At 42.7% G+C, this 24703-nt stretch overlaps 1 protein-coding gene across 9 annotated transcripts in view; it reads left to right on the top strand.

Annotated features, from left to right (window-relative positions):
• ATP8A2 (ATPase phospholipid transporting 8A2) overlaps positions 1 to 24703 on the top strand; it is a 308445-nt gene that overhangs the window by 162941 nt on the left and 120801 nt on the right. For all 9 annotated transcript variants that reach the window (XM_081909320.1, XM_081909321.1, XM_081909322.1 and 6 more), the window contains 2 exons: positions 6349 to 6532; positions 11136 to 11246. In XM_081909320.1, coding sequence (XP_081765446.1) covers positions 6349 to 6532; positions 11136 to 11246 — 295 coding nt within the window. The remainder of the gene's footprint in view (positions 1 to 6348; positions 6533 to 11135; positions 11247 to 24703) is intronic.

Genomic DNA, 24703 nt, shown 5'->3' on the forward strand with positions numbered 1-24703 from the left:
GAGCATCATCTTCAAGAACCACTTATTCTTCATGTCCTTCAACACTGGAGGCACCTTTGTCACTAATGTCAGGAAGTTCTCTGAAGATAGGCACTGGAATTTCATCACAATGAGCTACAGGATGATGTGCTGATTGAAGATCAGGATACTTGAGGCTGCTCCGGTTCTTTCTGTTGATCCCAGCCGCACCAATTTATGGAAGATTTCGAGGTTTTATGACTTCAAACTGATCCCTTTGCGACATAATCACCCAGAACTATCAGACCTGAATACTTCTTGTCATTAAAATAATCATTTCCAATCAAAACAATTATTCGACATGGCATTTTACCCCCACCAACTTCTTCTAAAATGCTCCACACAAGCGCACATGTGAACAAAAACATAAAAAATGACATGTGGCCATAGCTCAAAAACTTGACCTGATTGAGCAAAACCAATGTGATTTTTGGATTTAGTGCATCAGATTCGTCCTAAATCAACTGAAAAAACGCAGACAACAAATTTGTTGTGTAACTCTTCTGCATGTGTAAGAAATCTATCTTTTAGAGTGGCAGCATCTACACCTTGGAACTCCCTGCCTATTGACACCAGGCAGCAGCTGAAAATCAATACATTCCACAGCAGAGGTGCCACATTGAACAACTGAAAATGCAAAATAGGGAAGGCAGCGTCTTCTATGGGACTGGTTTCCATTGGTGTTGGAATGCTGATGCTTTCATGTTATGCATAATTCTTCTGCAATAATGAGGAGATCCTTATTTTATTTTTACACCACTGAAAGAAACTTTGTCCTTATTTTGTCTTTCTTGACAAGCAATTTGTTGGCGATTGAATTCCAAACCTTGGACTTGAAGTCGTGGAAGCCTTTGACTAATTAAAACACTGTAAAAATTCAGTTTTTTAGTAGCCATGCTTGACAGGCTTCCTGAACATTCCGTGATATATTTGTGCATTTGTCTTCTTCTCCTGGGAACGGTGCGTGCTCTTAAAAACCAGTAACCTATGCAGTTCTCGGGTTTCTTTTTGGGGCTGTTTCCCATCGTACCTTCCTGGTGGATGAAGTCAGGCATGGTACGCTGAAATACTGGCGTATTTCATAGCAAAACTTGAACTGTTAAGTTCAAGGCAGACAGGCCCAGTGAGGACCTTGCATGCTTTAACAAAAGCTTTCAAGGAAGCAGGGTATCAAATTATCATGTTTTGTGTTAAAGACATTAATGTATTTAAATGTGTTATTTTAATCCCTGTTGCAACATAGAAACAGGAGGATATAATAGTAGCATCTGTTTAAAGCACAGCTTCCCCTCTCACCTTCACTTTTCACAAAAAGTACCCATAAAGATTACGCAGCAGTTGGGAAAACACACTGTACTAAAATTTCAGGGAAGAAGGAAACGGCATATAAATCGCACATGGGATTTGATTCATTTCAGTTGTTTTCTTATCCATTTGATGCAAATTAGCGCAGGGAAAGAGCCAGAGGTGCTAAGTTTTGTATATATGCACACTGTTTTGAACAGCCAGTGATTATTGGGGAGGATCTCGAGAGTGTGAGTATTCCCACACAACTAAGTCCATTTTCACCAGAGGCCCTTAAAAAACATCTGCCAGATAATGTCATGTTGACCTTTGTTCAGAATGTTCAGGTGTTAATGTTCTTCTTGTCTTCCAAATAATACCTTCACCTTTTCCTGTTGTGGGTCAATACTCTGCCTGCCCCCAAGATGCTGACTCTAAGAGCTTCTAACACATAACACAAAAATACATACCATAATAACAAAAGAAACAATACCCCTACACACAGTTTAAAAGGCCGTAGATTATTTAAATAGCCAAAACGCCTGGGAGAAAAGGAATGTTTTACATAAAGGTATGAACTTCCCATGAGAGAGCACTCCACAGGTGGGGAGCCACTGCAGAAAAGGCCCTTTCTCATGTTGCTGCCCTCCAGACTTCTTGCAGAGGAGGCACATGAAGAAGGGCCTCAGGTGATGATCACAGGGTTTGAGTTGGTTCATATGAGGAGAAGCAGTCCTTGAGGTATTGTGGTCCTAAGTTGTTTAAGGCTTTATAGGTCAAAATCAGCACGGTCCAGTATACCTGAAGGAGCATCTCCACCCCCATCGTTCTTCCTGGACACTGAAGTCCAGTGCCAAGGGCCTTCTGGCGGTTCCCTCACTGCAAGAAGCCAAGTTACAGGGAACCAGGCAGAGGGCCTTCTCGGTGGTGGCACCTGCCCTGTGGAACACCCTCTCACCAGATGTCAAAGAGAACAACTACCAGACTTTTAGAAGACATCTGAAGGCAGCCCTGTTTAGGGAAGCTTTTAATGTTTAATAGATTATTGTATTTTAATATTCTGTTGGAAGCCGCCCAGAGTGGCTGGGGAATAAATAATAACAACAACAACAACAACAACAACAATAATAATAATTTAAATTATGCCCAGAAACTAATTGGCATCCTTTGTAGTCGGACCAGGATTGGCAGCATATGCTCAAACTGTCTTGCCCCAGTGAGCAACCTGGCCATTGAAGTCTGCACTAGCTGAAGTTTCTGAATCGATCAGAGTGGCATCTCTGCCGCATTAACAACTGGGGATCAGTTTACCTGCAGTATCACTTTCCCCCCACGTATGCCTACTCAACCTCTTCAGTCTGTGGAACTGGCTACAGGTGCCACATCATATTTTAGCGTGGCAGCTCCTACACTTTGGAACTCCCTGCCTATTGACATTAAGTAATGACTGCAAATTAGTATGTACCACAGCAGAGAGAAGGCTGCCTAGCATTATCTCCCTGCTGTGATAGTTTTCATACACAGGAGCATTCACTACCACAGTTCCCCCCCACACCTGCTGTCTCAAGTGAAACAGTCCAGAATTCTATCACTTCCGATTATTATCTTACTCTGCATAATGTGTAAGTCAGCTCCGATATTCCATAATTTCAGTCTGGCAGTGCAAAGCAATAAAAAGGTTTATGTTTTTGGCATAGTCTTTCCAGATTCATTTCCTATCTGGGTAATAAAAGAATGCTGAGCAACCACTACTCCAGTTTACAATAACTCAGATAAAGAAATCATGTTAACAGCGGTGTGTGTGTGTTTCTGAGCCCTCCCTGGACCCTGAGAAGGAATGGTTCAGTTTTCCCACTAAGCAAAGTGCATGCACAGAATGATCTCAGGGTATACAATGAAGCCTCTGTCATGCGGACCTTGCTTCTTCCCAACCTGCTACTTTTTGCAAAAAGGGTCAAATCCCCACTGGGTTTCAAATAAGGCAAGTTTGAATAATTAGCCCATCTGGCTTCCACCAGGATGTCTGGCACAGAAAAGATGCAGCCTCACTCCTGTGTCTCTTCTTCCAGTCAGGCTACCTCCTCTTGTTCCTGAACTGAACACCTTCCTTTCTGAGCCCCCAACCCCTGCATACATAACCTTTGAGAAGCTCCCACAAAGGAGCTGCCTGGCTTTAGGGAAGGAGGAATCAGTCTATTTCCCATTTGTGTCAGTTTTATATGGGTTTCTGCATAAGTCCACTCTGTCTTCTTTCCAGAGCAATATTGTTATTTTAATTAAACACAATAATTCACATTGCTTTTCTGTGGAAAAATAAGAATTCAAGATTTGCATCCTTGCACGTATTTTATACTAAATGTGCATTTTCTTGTATATATTTTAACCTAATTATACATGTCTCTATAAGCACTTGGGAATGTTCTTAGAGAAATGTATCGCCAAAGTTGGAGAAGTGTGAAAACTGAAGGTTAACTGGGTTCCAATCCACATATGAACCCTGAAATCTTCTTCCTGTATTGCACGGTCTGCCACTGAGCTGTGTTTCCTTACCAGCCTGTGTGGAACTTGATGTTCAGCTGTGAGGAAGATGCAGTTATGCAGCTGGCAGCAAATCCCTTTCCTAAATTTTAACATCAGCTGGGAGGATGTGCTTCCAACCTGGCAACTGGGGTTGGGGTCTCCTCAAGGGCTGCAGTGGCTCTTTACAGTCTCCCTCTCTTCGTTATACAACAAAGGGTCCAGTGTGCTGGGGACCACCTATGTGAAAATGTACCTCAATACCGTTTGCATGTTTGTGATGCCCAAGGGTTTTTAACAAAAATTTGGCTGATTGACTCTACCCTTATGCTGAGCTGTGTGCAGACAAATTTGAGGCATTGGCCCCAGTATCCAAAACACACATTTTCACCCAAATGTGGGTAGTTGCAATTTGTACGCTCAGGATGGGGAGCCGATGGAACCATGTGTTGTTGGACTACAACTCCCATCATCCTTTACCACTGGCTGTGCTGGCTGGGATTGATAGGAGGTGGACTCCACCACATCTGGAGAGCCTCAGGTTTCCCATTCCTCCTCTAGAGTAGTTTACTTTGATTCTGCCAGTAATTCTGAATACCTGATAGTAAAACTTTCCAAGCTGAAATCCCAAGGGGGGGGGGATTGACCATCCCTGTTAAAACTATTTATTTTAGTAAATGGGATTTATTTTGCTTTCTTCTTCTTCTTCGTCTTCTTCTTCTTCTTCTTCTTCTTCTTCTTCTTCTTCTTCTTCTTCTTCTTTGTCTTCTCACTGAAATATGACTTGAATATAGTCAAATGCAAAAATGATTAAGATCTCAAACCTATGAGAAGCTGATTTGGCAAGCAAAACGAGTGGATGCGCTTCATTGTGAATTAATTGTCACCACTGATTTGGGTAAAAGGTAGCTGGCTCTTCTCCTGGCTCACAGAACACCTAGGACTCCTAACTGATTTACTCCACATATGCATGCCTCTTGGCTCAAACTCTGTCTGGAGTTTTCACTTTAACGGTTGCAAAGAGGGATGAAGCTAGACCATAGTTTTGGCAGCATCTTATGTCATGAGCAACACATAAATGTTAGACTTTAACACTAATGAGCTTCAGCGTTGCCTTGATCTCATTTTATAAATTTAACAGCTCTGTGAAATTATTAGTAACAAAGTTCATAATTTGTCCTTGTTTTTCAGTAAGACTGAGCCAAATCATTTTATAATATTTCAGCATGAGGGCTTAATAAGCTACCCAGTGTGAATTCCACACACAAACAATATTAAGAATAAGACATGTTTTTAAAAAATAAATGGCTGGGCAAATCTCCCTGACCCCTAGTCTTATCTTCTGCATGAAAGCCTTTCGAAAGACAAAAGTAAGTGCTTGAAGGCTATTTGTATAACTTTCCGGTTAATTAAATGTATATCCAGAGTACTCTGAGAAACTGTGGCTTCCTAGGGAGGAAACCATGCAGATTCATAACTTTGGGATGGTTGAGGTTTACATGGGAAGGAGGCTACCTTGATTACATAATGACCTGAACAATAAGGGGAACATGAGCTGCCCCCCCCCAAGTTATTGGACTCTCAAATTCTACCAGACCCAGCTATCATGGCCCATGGTCAGCAATAATGGGAATTGTAGTCCAGCAATATCCAGAGGACCACAGATTGGGTTGCATCAAAACTCCTCATATTGCTGTCTTCCTGCTCAAGAAGTTACTACTTTTGCTGTTCAATATGGCACCCACGTGGGTTATACTACTGAAAACATAGACTCTGAAACGTAGTTGTTGGCAAGAGTTCCTGAAACACCTGCTGAGATGCATAGCAGAGAATGCAGTGAAGGGAACTTTCAGACTGGCTGATTATTGAGCATCGATGCTGATACTTTTGTGTGGAGGTTAGATAAAATTGACAGCTAGTGTTTGCTGCCCCACACTTTCCACTGAAAATTTCTGTCACTTTTCTTATCAGACTTTTTTTTTGGATAAAAAGTGATGGGATAATTGCAGTTAAAAATCCAGGATAACAACCAAAATTATGTGAGAATTAACAGACAATCTAATGTTCACCCTGCATTAGTTTTGTGGGCCAAGTGTTGCCGTCTCAGTTTGAAACCTCTCATTGAAAGCAACTGGGGGATTTGAACGTAGTCGTGTGTAGCGATTAAAAATAAACATTTTTCAGTTACCGATTTTTTTTTCCAGTCTGGTGTTTCTGATGTGTATTACATTCATGTATACAAAGCCATTTTCATAGTTCTTAAAAAGCTACTAAGCATTCACGTTTGCAACCTGTGCTCGTGTTATTTATTTACAAAGAAATAAGAATACAGTGCATTATTTCTATATGTGTTTGAGGGGAAGGAGGATTTGGCATGCACTCTATAAACTTGATGTGTTGCATCAGGAAACGTTCCAGTTACTGCCCTTTTTATATGTCTAAATCTAGATTACAGCTGTCCCTCTGGAAACCCATACATATAGCTTAGCATGTGAGGAATTGACCCGCGTTTTCTCTTCTCCTTCCTAGGGTGTCTCCTCTGCAGAAGTCTGAAATCGTAGACATGGTAAAGAAGCATGTGAATGCCATCACTCTGGCCATTGGGGATGGTGCCAATGACGTGGGGATGATCCAGACGGCTCACGTTGGAGTGGGGATCAGCGGCAACGAAGGCATGCAGGCGACCAACTCCTCCGATTACGCGATAGCCCAGGTTAGAGTCCCGCAAGCGAGCAGCTGTCATATCCTGTTGAAATAAGCATTGGCTGCAGGAGCAGGATGAACACCTCATTGCTGACCTAGAGGCCAAGCAGATTTTCCTCTCTCTTTTCCGTTTGAGGCTGCAGCCTTAAAGCAGATATCTCACAAGTGCTTAGGATCCTTTCCCTGGTGCTGGGCCATGGGCCATCTTCTTCCGAAGGCTTAGGTTTCTCTCTACTTGCCGCTGTACTTCAGACTCCAGTAATTGGGTCAAGAAAAGATAGTCATTACAGCTGTTGAAGCTCTGCTAATGATATATATGTATATATATTCTTCCTCTTCACTTGGACACCTGTTGGTGGAGTATATTCCTGTTCGGCAATAGTAAATGGCACTCTCGTTTTTCTTTTCAGTGACTTCAGGAGAAAACTATGAAGGATAGCTTATGATTTCTATTCTAGTTCTTCAGTTGCGGCCCATAGGGATAAGGAGAGAGCAGTAAGCGATGGGTGAAATTTGCCTTTTGGAAGAGGGTCGCATCAATGATTCAAATATTCTCTAAACTTTGACTGCATTTTCCTTAAAGGACAAAAATTTAAAATGTAGAAAAGGGTTATCTATTTATTAAAAAGAACTTAATAAAGTGATACCTTAATGTATCGCTGTAATATCTGCAGTGTTCAAACATACTTATTGTGCCAATCGTCTTGGAGGCTTAGCTTTATTGATTTTAATATCCTGACCACCTCCAGATGACCTGTTTGTTGAGCATTCATTCTGAATTGCTGCACAAAGTTTATGTAGAGGTAATATTATATACAGTCTTGACTGAGCATTTGTTCTTACTTGTTTGCGGGGCAGGTACATAACAGTTTGGATTCTTCCTGCATTTAACCCAGTTTCCTTGTAGGGTGGAAGTGTTTCAATGCCTCTCCCTGTCACTTTCCAAACTGCACAAAGCCTGTTGGGTTTCTTTTTTGAAGTGGGCTTGTTGCATTAGGGTGACAGAGTGCTTTAATCTACTTTAAATGTGCAAACCTAAAGTTCTGGCATGTTATTCAGACACTCCCACAAAATACTGACAGCCTGGAGGCACCCCTTATCTGCTGAAGAGAAACAGATATTCTTTTCCTTTAAGCAGATGATACGCAGCACAGGAACCCCAGATTGAATAGTTCCAACTGGTGTCAATGCTTACCATTGCTCTGAGTCTGATTCTCACCCAGGGGTCCCATTCACACTTCAGAGTAAGCCCATTAATCGTGGCTTGAGACAAATGAGCAGCATGCCAGTGCATGCTCCTGAATCATTTTATACCACCCTTCGTTGATCTGAAAGCCTTGCTTCTTTGTGACATGCAAAACAGCATTTTGGTTTGGAGAAGCGTTGGGTGGAGTGTATCCGCTACCCTGGACTTCAGGAGGAAAGGGTGGGATATTAATATAATAATAATGATAGTAGTTATTATAAAATATGGTTTTTCTGCATTCCTCAGGGAGGTATGCAGGAGCCACTGGCTTGCCCCCCGTTTTCCCAACCCAGCACATCAACGTGCAAGTGACTTGCTCTGAAAATAAGAGTCACCCTTCACTGTTAAAACCTCCATGCTTCTACTATGGTTGTTACTGCAGAGAACTGCAACCGCAGGATTCAGCATTCCCATCAGGGTCAATTTGTCTTTTGAAATCTCCCACTTTCACTCTAATCCTGGCATCCTGTTTCCTGCTGTTGCAATTCTCTGCAGTTGCGACTGTAGTGGAAACATGGAGGTTTAACACTGAAGGGTGACTTTTATTCTCATTCAATAATTAGCCGATGGAAAATGCAGCAGTGGGTGCGGTGCTTTTAATGTACTTCTCTTCCCTCTTGGCTTTAATGCATCTATGTAGGGGGTTTACTGTCTATTTGTTGGTTGTAATTTGCTTTGGGTTGCCAGGACAAGATAAAGCGACTGACAAATGTAATAAATAAAACAAAACAAATACAAGGTACCTGAGGCCACAAAGAATACTTTCCTTAGGTTGAAAAACAACAGAGTACCTCTTTTGAAAACATCTCTTGCCTTCCAAGTTGTGGAAATGCTCCACCAGCTTGTTTATAGTGACTAGAATTTCTTGAGGCAGTGCAGAAATTGGATGCAGATTTTATTGTTATCCAAAAGAGGAATCTATTATTCTCAAGAAGGGATCACTTCAGTGATTCAGCCGCTAATAGAGAACCTTATTAAATGAATATTGGCCTCATGTTTCCTGAAGAAGACTGGATTATATTGCTTTCCCTCCATTTCACATCCTTCATTTCATTGAGATAATGAGTGCTGGCAGTCTCTCCAATGCCTGAGGCAAGCCCTGGCTGGCCGCCACCTTGCGGTTCCAACTGCCATGTGATTGATCCTACAAGGTGACAAGCACCACTGGTCTGATTCAGGGCTCAATCCCACGCTACTCTTTCATGCGCGCACACTAGGGATGGACAAGTCTGTCAATTTCATTTTTTCTCATTTTCCCAGTGTTGGAAGTTTCGTTTGCATCATTTCTGTGCAATTTTTCTTTTAGAAGTCTGCATGAAAATTCCTCCCCTAATGTTTTTGCTTTTGTATAAAATTTTGTCCTTTATATGCATTTTTTTGTAAGCAAATTTCTCATACGAATTTTCATGCAGTATTTTCACTTGTATACAGATTTGCGTGTGTGCACACACTCTCCCCTAATGTACAGGGTTTTGTATGCAATTTTTTAATTGGAGAAGTGTGAATTTTCGAAGATGCTTTATCCCAAGTCAGATCACTGGTCCTGTCCACCTTGAATGGCGGTGGCTCTCCAGGGTTTCAAACAGGTTCATAGCCCTACATGGAGTTGCCAACCTGGGACCTTCTAAATTCAAAGTTGATGCTCTACCACTGATCCACCCTCCTTTCCCATAGCTATGGTTTGGTTCATGTATAGGTTTGAGAAGTACAGATTTCTCGCCCATCCCTAACATGCATTTCACATATGCCTCTATGAGAAAGCAAATATGTATGTATGTATATTCAACATGCAAATGGAGCATTACTGCCATGATATCATGGCAGGGGGGGGGTGGCAGGAGCTGGATGAGGGATAGCTTTCTGATGAGTACAGTGGGACCTCGGGTTAAGTACTTAATTCATTCCAGAGGTCCGTTCTTAACCTGAAACTGTTCTTAACCTGAAGCACCACTTTAGGTAATGGGGCTTCTCGCTGCTGCCACTGTGCCATTGGAGCACAATTTCTGTTCTCATCCTGAAGCAAAGTTCTTAACCCAAGGTAGTATTTCTGGGTTAGCGGAGTCTGTAACCTGAAGCGTATGTAACCTGAAGCATATGTAACCTGAAGCGTATGTAACCCGAGGTACCACTGTATTTAGAGACCATCAAAAACAAATGAAATCTGCACCGTATGCATTTGTGGGAAATAGAAATCCTTGCCCCTTCCCCATTTTGGATCTCACATTCTCTCAGTTCCACCAGAGTCCAGGCTTATGTGTGTGTGTGTTCGCCAGTCTTGATACTAGACTCTCCAAGATGTTAAAAGATCAATTGTAGAATACCTGAGGCTTCAGAAGAGTTTTTGTTCCTACATTTTTGCTATAGACTGAGGAAAGTGCCTTGAGAGCCAAAGAAGTGTAGTCGATAGAGTAGCCTTCTCCAAGCTGGTGCCCTACAGACATTTTGGACTAAAACTCCCATCAGACACGAACTGGCGTCCAAAACATCTGGAGGTCACCACAGAGGCTGAGTTAGTGTGCTTGATTTGCATTGGTGAGGCTGGGTTCAAAACCCTGCTCACCCATCAATCACTCTCAGTTGCCCTGGGAAAGTCATGATAAATTAACCCATATTAAGGGATGTTTTGAGGGCTATTTTAAGGGGGGGGGTGGATCCTGTATACCAGCCTGAGATTCTTGGAAGATGTTGTGATAAAGCTGGTAGCCAGTTTTCATAAAGCAAAGAAAGAAGTAAAATTCAAAATGGTTCTGAAAAATGTAGGGAACATCAACAAAAAAGTAATTTGCCCAATGTGTTTCAGTGGAAACAATCCTCAGAGGCACACGAATTCATTTTTTTGAGTTATTCTAGTAAAACAACATCGCTCTGGGGATCTCATTAGTATTTTATTAAAGCTCCCTACATTTTTCAGTACCGTTTTGAGACTTGCCTCTTTTTCTTTAGTATCTGGCACTGCCCTCTTTTTCTTGGTCTACCAAGTCTCATAAGCCACGATGACTGGGGTTGTCATCCTATACACACTTGCCTGGGAATAAACCCCACTGAACACCATAGGACAAACGTCTGAATAAACATATATAGGTTTGCACCAGTTATGCTTTAATTCTGGGCACACAGCCCTGCTCTGACTAATCCAAAGACTTATCGGAAGTCATACAGCGATGGAAAGTGAGTTGCATGGATTCACCATAAATGCAGGCTTGCATTGTGTTATCTCCCACCACATAAGACTTGTGCAGAACTGGATAATGTGTAACAAAGGCTGGTCTAGCAATAGATAGCTTCAATGGCTTTCACCTTATGTGTAGACATGAGCGTGCATCTCTCTGCAATGTAATTTCATTGTTGGCCGTTTTTCTTTCTCCAGTTTTCCTACTTGGAGAAGCTGTTACTTGTCCATGGAGCCTGGAGTTACAATCGAGTAACAAAATGCATATTGTACTGCTTTTATAAGAACGTGGTGCTGTATATTATAGAGGTGAGTACAACCAGGAGTATTCATCTTCTCCCACCTGCCCTGTTATTTGATTATAGTAACTTGAAAATTACTGTTAAACATTATGTGATGTGCCTCATATATAGTTACCTGTACCTTTCATAGATTATAAATTAACCACCTATGCTGCTTGTGTGAGCCTGTCCCCACAAGGCTCAGGTTTGTGCAGATGCCCTGTTCGCATAACCTTGCCTACATTCATCGCATCCCACAGCCGAAGGAAGTTCCAAAGTGAGGCACAGAAAAGATGAAACTCCAAAATACAATTCACAACTAAATATCCATAAAAAGGTTTGAATCAAGTATCACGTAAACACAAAAACATCCACTTTGATTATTATTTACAATCTTGTTGCTAAAAATATTTTTGTACTGCTATATTTCAAAGTTAAACAGCAATGCAAGCATAAAATTGCCAGGATGTGAAGAGAAGGAGACGTATGTACCTGAGGTTTGCTCTACCATGTAGACAGCCTACTTACCTGGGCCACAGGTGAACCATCCCTCACTCTTCTGCTTAACTTCAATGGAGTTTTAACGAGGTTTCTTGAAGAATAGTTCTTATCAGCACCATGTAACTGAACCACACTGGAATGCCATTTTTGAGGTCACCATCCTGCCTTTTTTTTTGTTCCTCTTAGTAAAGGAGGAGATTGTTCTAAATGATGAAGCTTGAGGATAGCCAGACTGAAAAGTTGCAGAGGGCTACTTTTAGAAGGGGAACAAGTTTGGGTTAAGTAAACAATGAGGAAATGTCTGACAAAAAACCCAGTGCCCTCTGCCCCCTCCCCCTCCTGAGATCTCCAGGGTCATATTTCAACTTATTTCTCAACCCATCAAAAAATGTAAATGCTTTCTCTAGAGTGCAAACTGGTAGCAGCTCATAATAACTGCGTTTTTATTGAGTTTACAGTACGCATTTTCAACTGTGTTTTAAAGTTTCCATTGTCCTTTTTGGTTATTATGTTAGGCTCTGGTTTTATTAATTTACTGACTGTTTACTAACTGTTGATACACATAAAACATTGTTCCTTGATTCTGGTGACTTTGCAGATGTCATATAAATCCCTGTAGCATTAGAAGGAAAACTCTTTCCCTTGAGAGGGGAGCTCTGGAATTAATGCATATCCTGTTTGAAATCAATAGTAAAATGCTCACTGACTTTAATGGCTCCGGACTGCAAGCTCTGTATAATTAACAAGTCAGGAACAGAACCGAGGGATGCTCCCTTTTTGTCAGGTTTCATTTATTCTGGCATTCATTGAATGCATTGCTTTGGTGAGGCAAAGATACATAGGTCTTGTTCACATGTTACTCTAAGCCAGTGTTTCCCAAACTTGGGTCTCTGCTGCTTTTGAACTACAGTTCCCATTATCTCTGACCACTGGTCCTGCTAGGTAGGGATGATGGGAGTTGTAGTCCAAAACCAGCTGGAGACCCAAGTTTGGGAAGCACTGGCTTAGAGTAAGCCAGAGAAAAAAGCTTCTGCACAATCTAGGCCTCGGTTTGTGAAGCATGTAGATTCAGGGGGAAATCAAGCTCCATGATGAAGAGCCTAAGTTAGATCATTTAAATGACTTGTCAAGTTATCGTTACTTCCGTTTTCAGGAAGAAAGGGAAATCTTGCTATGAAATGTGGTTTATGCAATCGAATGTCATTGTAATCCAAAGACATCCAAGTGGTAGTCAACTCTGATACACATTTTTTGGCCTGTCTTTGAAAATGTATCCAGATGTCTCTTCAGCCGTCTTAACAACCTCTAATTTCTATTGCTGCTGGTGACAGTTTATTCTATATTTCAACCCCCTGTTGTGTAAGGAAAATTACATCTGAATTGCTCAAGGGTTGCCCCTTCCACGACTTTAATCCATGATTGACTTGTTTTTGGATTCCTAATTTAGTATGTTAATCCCAAGAGTTGCCAAAGAATCAGTCACCAGGATAAATCCATGCAAGTTTCCGTTGCCTTGGTGTAATGTATTCAGTGGATCATTAGAGAGGAGTCCATCTTTATTGAAAGCTTTTGCCTCAAGAACTAGGTAAGATTTTGTGAATGTTCAACTGGGAACGATCAAACAAATACCTTTTCTTACATTTCATTTCTCCAAAAAAATACATGCTTCACATGACACAATTTGTGATGCCTCAGCCTTCAATTACAAATTGAATTACAAATAGGGTTTCTTAGATAAATCCCCAAATTCTGTGAGCGCCCAATTGATTGCATATCCACACATACCAGTGCATATAGCAAACGTTTTCAGTGCTGTGATTTTGATTATTATTTTTTTAGTTGAAAGAAGGGTTGTGTATATCATCACAAGTTCCCTGGGAAGGGACAATGCAGGACCAGCCATGTGAAGGAAGTAATGTATGAACTGGGTGCTCCATGCTTTTTCCTGCTTGTTCAATTTCTCCTCTAAAAGGGGGGGGGGAGGACAAGTGTGGCTTCTGCACATTTTAGGGTTGACACAGAGCAGGGACCTCTCGCCCTCCAGATGTTGCTGGACTACATCTTCCCTGACTGTTGCCCATGCTAGCTGGGGTTGGTGAGAGTTGGAGTTCAACAGGTTGCCCATCTCTGACACAGAGCACCCAACTCTTAATTACTTATTCCATGAAGCAATGGCACCACAGTAGGGATGGAAAGACTGGTCAATTTTTCAGTTTCTTTTTTCCAGTCTCCACATTTCTTCAGCAATTTGCAAACGTTTCGCAATAAAATCCTCATGAAAATTCTTCAGCACTGTACTGCGAATTTCACCTGTGAAAACATTTTCTATGTTGTTTTGACTAAAGTGCACATATTTGCAAGTAATTTCTCCTAATATAATGCATCTTTGTACGTTATTTTCACCAATACTCAGCTTTTATGCACACCTTCCCCTAATATACACACTTTTATAAACTTTGGTTGGTTGGAAAACCGCATCGCAAAATTCAGAAAGTGTGAATTCCAAAGCATGGGTGCGTTCCACTTCTCATGTTGTTTAAGAAACTGCAAATTTGATAGATTTTGCTTTAAATGCAAACTGGTTTGAATCCCTTTGTATCTCTACCTCAGGGCCATTCCATGTGGAAGTATTTTTGAATGCCTGAATCCTGGCTTAGATTATCGTATCTTAGCATTTATAACTTTATATTTTATCATTCGTGCAGCATCGTAAGTTGCTTCTTAACGCAAAATACCTAGCACAATGGAAATAATTATCTGAATGAAATACAGGGAGTAAGTGTCTAGGAATTCTGGGTTCCTTAATGCTCTGGCCCTGTGGTCAGTTAGTTAACATAACAATTGTCAAAGTGTATTTGTAAAATAATTTCCTTCTCTTTGAATGTTACAATGTAAACCACATATATGAAATTACTGTCTGACAGAGAGAATTAAGTGACAGACTCCTGCCAAAAGGATTCAGGGGCATATTGGACCAATTAGCCTGTAATTCTGTTTTGAATTCAGAAGCTCTTTCTTGATTCCAAAATATATATTTTTTAAAAACTGCCTTGTCAGCATGAAAGTATCAAAACTCAGTGAGAAATTGGGTATATTTGATCATTCTCAGAGATCACTCTGAGAAGAGTGCGTGAACTGTCGTTCTGATGTATCATATTGAGGTATTGAATCAAACTGTGGCCAAAACAGCTGGGAGAGTTTCAAAATCAACTTTCTTGTTAAAAGCAAATCATATCAGTCTATGAGAAAGAGAGACAAAAATAGGTACCTTTTACTAGATCAGCCTTTGCCAACCAGAGGCCTTCTAGATGTTTTGGACCACAACTCCCATCAGCCCTAGCCAGCACTGGGAGCTGAAGTTAAAACCATTTTGGTTTAGACCATCTGCTGCTGCTCAGAGGCTCTGAGACTCTAAAACTGGTTTAATTGAAAAGTTATTCTACCTTTGGTTTGAACCGAGCAAGACCTACCCATTTAAAAAATATTTACTAATCCTTTTATGTGCAATGTAATGGCATTATCATTGCAACCTTGGAACAAGTAGCAGTGGATTCTAGGGCCATCCCAGCAACCCTTAACAAACTACAGTGCCCAGATTTCTTTGAGGGGGAAGAACTGTGCTGTGAGTGTTCATTAAAGGTATAGCATGTACGCAGACCACGATTTCAGTATCGCAAAAAGAAATATTTTTAAGATGCTTCAAAATATTTGAAGGGGAGGGGAGCTGAACTGTATTACCTGCCTTCAATCTTTTACCAAAAAGAATATGATCGGTATCCAAGATGTTGTCACAGTTGTACAGCTTCCAGGTCATGTGGCCAGCATGACTAAGCCGCTTCTGGCGAACCAGAGCAGCACACGGAAATGCCATTACCTTCCCGACGGAGCAGTACCTATTTATCTACTTGCACTTTGACATGCTTTCAAACTGCTAGGTTGGCAGGAGCAGGGACCGAGCAACAGGAGCTCACCCCGTTGTGGGGATTCGAACCACTGACCTTCTGATCAGCAAGTCCTAGGCTCTGTGGTTTAACCCACAGCGCCACCTGCGTCCCTACTTAAGCAGCAAGTTACTCTGCTGCAAACATTTAAGGCCTGGACTTTTACCACTAAAATTCTTACTCTAATTCACTTGAATGCAGACTAATAATTAAGCACCTCAATCCAGTCTTGCTAATTAACCACCAGAGATGTTTATTTTATTTAGGGATTTATTAAAGGCATATATAACCCAGTTTTTGAATGCAGGCATAAAATTTACTGCAAAACGCACAGCACATTGAATCCTAGAACTGCGGAGTTGGAAGGGATCAATGCAATGCAGAAATCTCCTCCTCCAACCTTTGCTTTAAAACCTCCAAGGAAGGAGAGTCCGTCACTTCTGATGGGAGTCTGTCCTATTGTCGAACAGCTCTTGCCATCAGAAAGTTCTTCCTTATGCTTAGTTGGAATCTCCTTTCTTTGTAACTTGAAGCCATTGGTTTGGATAGTACCCTCTGAGCAAGAGAAAACAAGCTTGCTCCATCTTCCATGTGACAGCCTTTAGATATTTAAGATGGCTATATCTCCTCCCGGTCTCCTTTTATCCAGGCTAAACATACCCAACTCCCTCAGCTGTTCCTTGTAAGGCTTGCTTTCCCTTTGTCATCTACAATCTAAAAGACATGACACAAAAGGAAGAATGATGGAGTGGGAGAAGGGGGGCGGGAAACAAACTTGAGTAACCGTTTCTAGGTTACAGAGTTCTTGTAGTAATCAGCTGAAGAAAATGGATTTCAAGGAAAGGAGTAGTAAAAAGTTGGTGATCTTTAAACAGAGCCCGTAGTTTCATTTCTCCTTTCCTCCTGTTGCTTAATGAAATGGCTGCTGTAGATGACCGTTGGGGGAGGTGCCTGATGGCCCTGATCTTTCAATAGAGCAGATGGAGAGACCCTAACATTCTCAGATGCTAGAACAAATCCCATTTTTTTCTTCATCTGAATGCTAGGAAGAGAGGTGTGCATGAGCAAAAGGGGCCTGTAGCTCTGACATTGTGAATGTGTTTAAAAGCTGTGTACATATTTTCTTTAAACATGCAATCATTTTTAATTATTTTTGAGTGAACCCCCTTCTATCCTGAAAGTTTAGAGCAGCTTAAGAAACTTGCTTGACTAAAGGTGATGGCATTTTACCATTTATTTTTATTGGCTGGCATCTATTTTATCTGGCATTAAGGACATTTATTCTCTATGTCCCTGTAGAAATTTCTGGAGGGGGAGGTTTTTGTAGGGGACTGACATAATTTTTATTTTATCTGTACTTCACACATACCCCACTCCCCAGTTCTAATTATTGTATATTTGGAGATGCAGCTTCATGCTCATTGGTCAAAGAAACAAGCCAAGTGATCCATCTGAGTGTGAGTCTGTATTAACAAACAGCCTTCCAGTGTTGTCATTGGCGATGACAGTCCTTGGCAGGTTCAGACATGCTCAGTGAGAGGTAGACTCTAGGAGCGAAGTCATGACCCTCACTAGCCTTCACTTGCCAAAGGGTGACAGGCTATCCCTAGTCTGACTAATTGGTGCATTGTATCAGAGGAGGGACTGATTTGCTTCAGCTGGTGTTCATTAAACTGAAACAGTGAAAGTACCATATGTAATGCTTGGTCCCACCAGATGTTATATACCCCGCTGTAAGCATGCATCATCTAAGACTATGTTCCTGCTCAGTTGCTGAAATCTTCGAAGGAGTCACTGTTAGGGTCCCCCATGGCTCGGATACACGGTGTTTAACCACAGGTAGCCATGCATTCAGCATTGCATCCCCAATGTTGTGGAATTCCTTCCTGCATGAGATTAGAGCGGACCCCCTCTCTGTTGAATTTGCAGTGCTCACTGAAAACTTTTTTTATTCCAGCAGGATTTTTAATTGATTTCTGATGTTGTATTTTAAACTCATTTAAAGTCTCCTATACACCCCTGAGAGACGCAGGTGGCGCTGTGGGTTAAACCACAGAGCCTAGGACTTGCTGATCAGAAGGTTAGCAGTTCGAATCCCCGCAACGGGGTGAGCTCCCGTTGCTCAGTCCCTGCTCCTGCCAACCTAGCAGTTCAAAAGCACGTCAAAGTGCAAGTAGATAAATAGGTACCTATCTGGCAGGAAGGTAAACGGCGTTTCCGTGCACTGCTCTGGTTCTCCAGAAGCGGCTTAGTCATGCTGGCCACATGACCCAGAAGCTGTAAGCCGGCTCCCTCGGCCAATAAAACAAGATGAGCGCCACAACCCCAGACTCGGTCAGTCTGGGCATAGTCAGTCCAGAAGCTCCTTCCCTAAGAAGCTTCTTGCCACAGCTGTTAAAAGCACAAGGACCATGTTTTCCCCAACTGCCAGTCTTAAGCTGAAACCATTACCCACTTACCCAGGAGTACGCCCCACTGAGCACTGAGACATACTTCAGAAGTAGACACTGTGCTATAAGTTAATTGCACAGGGTGTTCTTGATGAGTGCCCAGACATCAGCTCCTGCACAGGAGGAGATGTGCCTTAGCCTCTTTGCAAAGTTTTCACATTTGCCATTTGGATGGAGCTCCAATGTTGTGTTCACACAGCCCTGAGCTCACCACCACTTCACCCTTCCCCAGCTCTGTCCAAGTGAGCTGCGGCTGGTTGTCAGAATGCTGCAGCCAGAAGCAGAAATGTCCAGGAAAATGCGGACATACGGCAGCCCATGTTGTTTTCGCCAGCCAATTTCCCTCATAAAGAGGTTAAAAAATGTCCAATTTCTTTGCGATTTTGCAAAAAAAGGCTCAACAGTACGGCAACCCTACTTTAGCAGATTGCATCAGTCTGTCCAAGGAAGCTGGCAGAGCTACTTACGCCTTCCGGACCAAAACAAAACTAAAACTTTGCTTGTTTTGCTAGCTCATGCCCTCGAACCAAATCTGCTATTTAAAAAGCAAGTTTAACCATTCTACCCATCTGTTCCCTTGCCTGAGACTGATAGGCTAGACATCAGTAAGCAACGAAAAGGCTGCAGACAACTGGAATGCTGTAATCTTATACCCCAGTGTTGGCTTCCAGAAACGGTTCTCTCTTCCCACCCCCCCACCCCACTTCTAACCCCCAGGTCTTCCTTGAGCTCTAATGCCAGATGCACAGAACAACGTGGCTTATTAACCCTAGCAGTGGTCCATTGCCAACCCTCTGCAAATGGCTGTGCCAGAAGATCCTGTGGGTGAAATTCAAATGGCCCCAGCACTGCCTGAAGCAGCTCTTCCGAAAGCTGTTTGACAGCCAAGGCATCAAGTGCTAATGGAGCCAAGGCACGCATCATCTGGTCAAGTGCTGCTTAAGAGGCCAAACTTAAACTCACAACCCGGAGGGGAAACAACAGCAGTAGCAACTTCAGCCCAATTTGCTCTTGGGTAGCAGTCGCCTTAATGGCTGCAAGTTGTAAGGGAGGGAAGTTAAGAACAGGGCGAGCTCTGGGAAACGTCTGCCTGGCCTTGAGCATCTTATGCTAAGTGCACAGCCAATATCGATGAACTCACACCTGCTATCCGTGGACTTCCTTTAGATTTTGAACTAGAAAGTAGTGCCTGGAAGGAGTTGGACTACAACAGCCCTTGTCGACCTAGTGCCCTCCAGGTATTTTGGACTACAGCTGCCGTCAGACCCAGCCAGCAAGGCCATGCTGGCCAGGGCTGATGGGAGACATGGTTCAAAACATCTGGAGGGCATCAATTTGGTGATTGCGAAATTAAATGCCTTGAGTCCAGGGTTAGGAAGCCTATTACATGAATGCTATATGATTAATCAAGGGACGCGGGTGGCGCTGTGGGTTAAACCACAGAGCCTAGGACTTGCCGATCAGAAGGTCGGCGGTTCGAATCCCTGTGACGGGGTGAGCTCCCGTTGCTCGGTCCCTGCTCCTGCCAACCTAGCAGTTCGAAAGCACGTCAAAATGCAAGTAGATAAATAGGTACAGCTCCAGAGGGACGTGAGGGGCAGATGGGGCTCACCAACCTGGAAAAGCAGCCTATCTAGGAGAAGGAAAACTCTCATCCTAAACCTCCGCTCCCTTGCAGGGTATTTTTGAGAGAAGAAAAGGCTAAGGAGTAAACCCTACACAAACCAAAGTGGAATCCTTAAGATAGTTGGATGGCACCTTGTACACCTCTTTCCGGCAAATCCTGAAGCCAAGCTGGTGCCAGATGTATTGCTCTGCTTTCCCTTGGACCACATCAGCAAGGCTGAGAGGGAAGCCTTGTCTGGCCAGCCCAGGACCTACATTCACACTGCCCAGGCTTGCGTCCTGGAAAGGTCACTTCAGTGCTGCTTGACTTCATCCCCGGAGGCACACACCATTGTCTCTTGAGACAGATGGATGCCACCATGCAATGTGTGCTATTGGGCACTTCTCATTCGAAGGCTAAGCAAATACCCAGGACTTCCCTATTTGATACAAACATAGAGGGGCCCTGATTGATCAGGCTAATTGTTGTTGTTTAATTGTGTCCGACACTTCATGACCCCATGGACCAGAGCACGCTAGGCAGTCCTGTCTTCCACTGCTTCCCACAGTTTGGTCAAACTCATGTTCCTAGCTTTGAGAACACTGTCCAACCATCTCATCCTCTGTCGTCCCCTTCTCCTTGTGCCCTCCATCTTTCCCAACATCAGGGTCTTTTCCAGGGAGTCTTCTCTTCTCATGAGGTGGCCAAAGTATTGGAGCCTCAGCTTCAGGATCTGTCCTTCCAGTGAGCACTCAGGGCTGATTTCCTTCAGAATGGAGAGGTTTGATCTTCTTGCAGTCCATGGGACTCTCAAGAGTCTCCTCCAGCACCGTAATTCAAAAACATCAATTCTTCGGCAATCAGCCTTCTTTATGGTCCAGCACTCACTTCCATACATCACTACTGGGAAAACCATGGCTTTAACTATACAGACCTTTGTTGGCAAGGTGATGTTTCTGCTTTTTAAGATGCCTATCTTAAGAAGGTCTATCTAAATGTCCAGCATCCTTCTCTCACAGTGGTCAGGAGGTTGGAAACCAAGCCCACATGTAGGACCTGATGGCAGGAGTGCTCTGCCTACTTGAGAACCCCAAGCAACTTGTATTCAGAGGTCTCTGATGGTGGAGGTAGAACACAGCCACCATGGCTGGTTTGCATCGATAACCTTACCCTCCACGATTATCAGCATCAGATATTTGCTTGGAAAGAAGCTTTAACCTCTGCAGCAAAACGTGCAACAACAGCAGCAAGCCAATAAACCAAACAACACCCACCGTGATATATTTAGGTTTGGGGAATATTCCCAATTGCTATGTGTGCTCAGAAACATTCGCCATCTCCTTTCCCTGACAGCTGGGGGATGCCTTCAGGATGACAGATTGTCAGTGCAGTCAGTGACTTGGAATGTGTCATGTGTGTATATTTTTAGTTGGAAAGGAATGAGTGAGTCTCTTTCGCGCCTTGGCATCTTGGAGAAACGTAAGACGAAGAGACGCTTCACGCTCGTGAAAGCCCCATGCAGGAATCCAGCCTATTGTCTCTGCTGGGATAGCATCAGATGCTTTCTGTAATTCTCAGCTGCTTTAAAATGCTGTTGTAAGAGAGAAATGACTTGAGATGAATCAGTCTGCAGCAATTTGCACAGGTATAGGTTAGTGACAACAGTTGATATATTTCTTCGCCGTTCGTGCTGAGTAACTGTTGGGAGAGAAGAGGATACCAGACATTTCTTTTTCTTGCTCTTTTCCATGGATGAAATTAAGGGAGGGACTTTAACTCAGTGGCAGAGCATCTGTTTAGCACGTACAAGCTCCCAGTTTAATTTCCAGCATCTCCAGTTAGGCCAGGGAGAGACCATGTCTGAAATTCAAAGTGCTGGTATTGACCTATAAAGCCTTACACAACTCAGGACCTCAGAAACCTAAGGACCGCCTCTCCCCAGACAAACCAATCTGGACCCTGCACTTGTCATCCAAGGCCCTTCTCTATGTCCTCCCTCCTGAAGAGGTTTCGAGGGTGGCAACACGAGAACAGGCCTTTGCTGTGGTGGCTCCCTGTCTGTGGAATGCTCTCCCCAGAGAGACTAACCTGGCACCATAATTACATGTCTTTAGGCGCCAGGCAAAAACATTCCTCTTTACCCAGGCTTTCGGCTATTAAATAATCTATGGCCTGTTAAATGTGTGTGGGGTGGGCTGTTACTACAATTGTTGTATTATTACACTGTCTATTATTATGCTTTGTGCTATGTTTTTATTATTCTGTTCCATAATAATAATTTATTATTTATACCCTGCAACTCTGGACGGCTCCCAATCAAGTGTTAAAAACAATACAGCATTAAATATTAAAAACGTCCCTAAACAGGGCTGCCTTCAGATGTCTTTTAAAGATAGGATAGCTGCTTATTTCCTTCACATCTGAAGGGAGGGTGTACCACAGGGCGGGTGCCACTACCGAGAAGGCCCTCTGTCTGGTTCCCTGTAACCTCATGAGGGAACCGCCAGAAGGCCCTCGGTGCTGGATCTCAGTGTCCGGGCTAAAAGATGGGGGTAAAGTAAGTTCATAATGTTGTACACCACCCTGGGATCTTCTGATAAAGGGCGATATATTAATCTAATAAATGATAAACCCTTGGGAGCCTTTTCCAGTTGGTGGAGACAGTACTGAGCTAGGTGGGCCAGTGGCTTGACTTGCTGTGAGGCAGCTTTCTTTATTCCTGTGGGGTTTTTTCCTGGGTCACATGGGTGACATGCTCTCAATATATGTGTATGTCTGTAGAGAGAGAGAAACCAGAAGAAAACCCTAACTTACTTGGCAGAGAGCCCCCCCCCCAAATGGGGAGGGAGGACTTCTGCATTTTCAAAGGCTGCTGTCCATGAGCTTGTTTGAAGCCCCATGCAGTGTCTTGGAAATGAAAGGGATCTAAATGATCTTAAATGACACATCTGGTCTATTACTCATTTCCATGCTCACCCCCCCAAAAAAAATAAAAACTTCTGGCATGTGCATTTACAAGTACAGTCAGGCTTCTGGTGATCTAAAGGTGGAAGTTGTTTGTTTGTTTTAATTAGTATTAGTAGTACGGTACATTTTCTGCCATTATGCAGATGAGGAGATAATGGTGCAGAGGACTTGTATCACTTGCCCCAAATCACATCTGTTGAAGCACGCTTGGTCATCATGTGCTCCTCTAAGGCAAGATAAATCTCTTGTTCCTTGGGGTTACTGATGTTGCCAAAGGATATGGGGCATTTGTGGTCACTAGACTCTCAAACAAGATGAATTATTTCCTTTCTAGTATTACAATGATTTCCCCTCTAAGAAGGTTACGTTTGCCTTCAGAAATCGGCACGTTCTTTTAACTGCGAGTCCTGCAAACTTAAAGAATGCCGCCGGAAATATAACAAGTGCAATCCCTCGTATACAATTGCCTGGGAAAGATGGAAGCCTCGAAGTTAATTATTAATCGACTCAGAAAGATTTCAGGGCATACTTTGCTGATAAAGCGCTTGCTGCATGGAGAATGGGATTGTGTATCTGCGAGAAATGGAAGGAAAAGAGAAGAGCTCTCAACTCCATTTTGGCAGTGTAACCTTCAAGAGGCTGGTTTGCCTGTAATAACTGCGGCTCCAGAGAGCTGATTGCAAAACACTGGGAGACAATCTCAATCAGGAATATTTCTGCCGCTGGCAGTCAGCGCTGACAAGAACCTTTTCAGTTGCTTAAAAATGGCTCGCAGCAAACTCCTTTCCCATTGACACACTCCTGGTTTTAAATTCCCTGCAAATATTAATTATTTCACACAGCCCAGTTTTGCACAGAAAAAAACCCACACAGTTCATCTTTGTAAAATGATGTAACTATCTGTAAGTATTCTTTACCCCCTCCACTCTTGCACTCTCCATTGCCTATAGTGCTGTTTGCATTAAAGTAAAAGTAGCCTTGATAATGAAACTGCAACAAGTTATTGGAAAGTCTGGAGGAAGGAGAGAAAATGGGAGCGGAAGCACTGTAGTCAGTGGTAGAACACAAGCTTTGCATGCAAAGGGTGCAAATTAAATCCATGGCATCTCTGGTTAGCAGGTGATAGGAGCAGGCTCTGCCTCTCAGGACAGATATTAGAATCTTCTCTAGGGCTGAGAGAGAAATCCACTTCACCATTTAAATCCAGTTCACCATTTAAAAGGAAACCTACCTAATCCACACTTTCCGAAACAAGAAGCAAACAGAAACACGGCCCTCTTTTGAAATGCCCACTTTTCTGAATTTTGCAGTACAACTAACATGCACAGAAATGTATATATTAGTGTAAAGTGTGTATATGAATGCATAGATTAGTGGAAATAACATACAGAAGTGCACAATATTGTGGAAGATTTGAAATGACATTTTATATTATGGGAGATTGCATTGCAAATACGTGTATATTACTCAAAATTGCACCCAAAGATCGTGTATTAGGAGAAAACCTCGATGGACATATTCATCCATCCCTAACCGTAAGGCAGCTTCCCTCTGTCTATAGAAGTGCAGTCTAACTTACCTGCTAACAACCTTACCTACACACAACTTGGTTATGGCTCATGGCTTGTTTAGAGTGAAATAAACCACAAGATGTAATGCTAAGCCAATCCAGTAGTGAAATGAGCTGGAGAGAAGTGGCGTACCAGCATTTTTCTTGCTGTTACCAGGCTTGTTCATTCACACTAAGCCATTGTTTGCCTTAGTGTTGTGTGCGAACCAGGCCAGTATTTGACAGCCATCCAAAACAAATGTGGAATGTGGGCAAATCCAGAGGGGCAAAATCAGGAACTCTTCTTTAGAATACACCTTATGAAGTTTTGAAGACAACAACAGCAGGACGCAATTGGTTTCATGGCTGAATGTCTCAGCCCTGCCCCCCAGAAAGAGGGCTAGCACAACATTAGGAATTCAAGGCCAGTTGGGCATTACTTTTCCTAGTGTGGCAGATGAGCTGGATAAT

Source organism: Podarcis melisellensis (genome assembly GCF_964234715.1).
Source record: "Podarcis melisellensis genome assembly, chromosome: 4".
NCBI lineage: Eukaryota > Metazoa > Chordata > Lepidosauria > Squamata > Lacertidae > Podarcis > Podarcis melisellensis.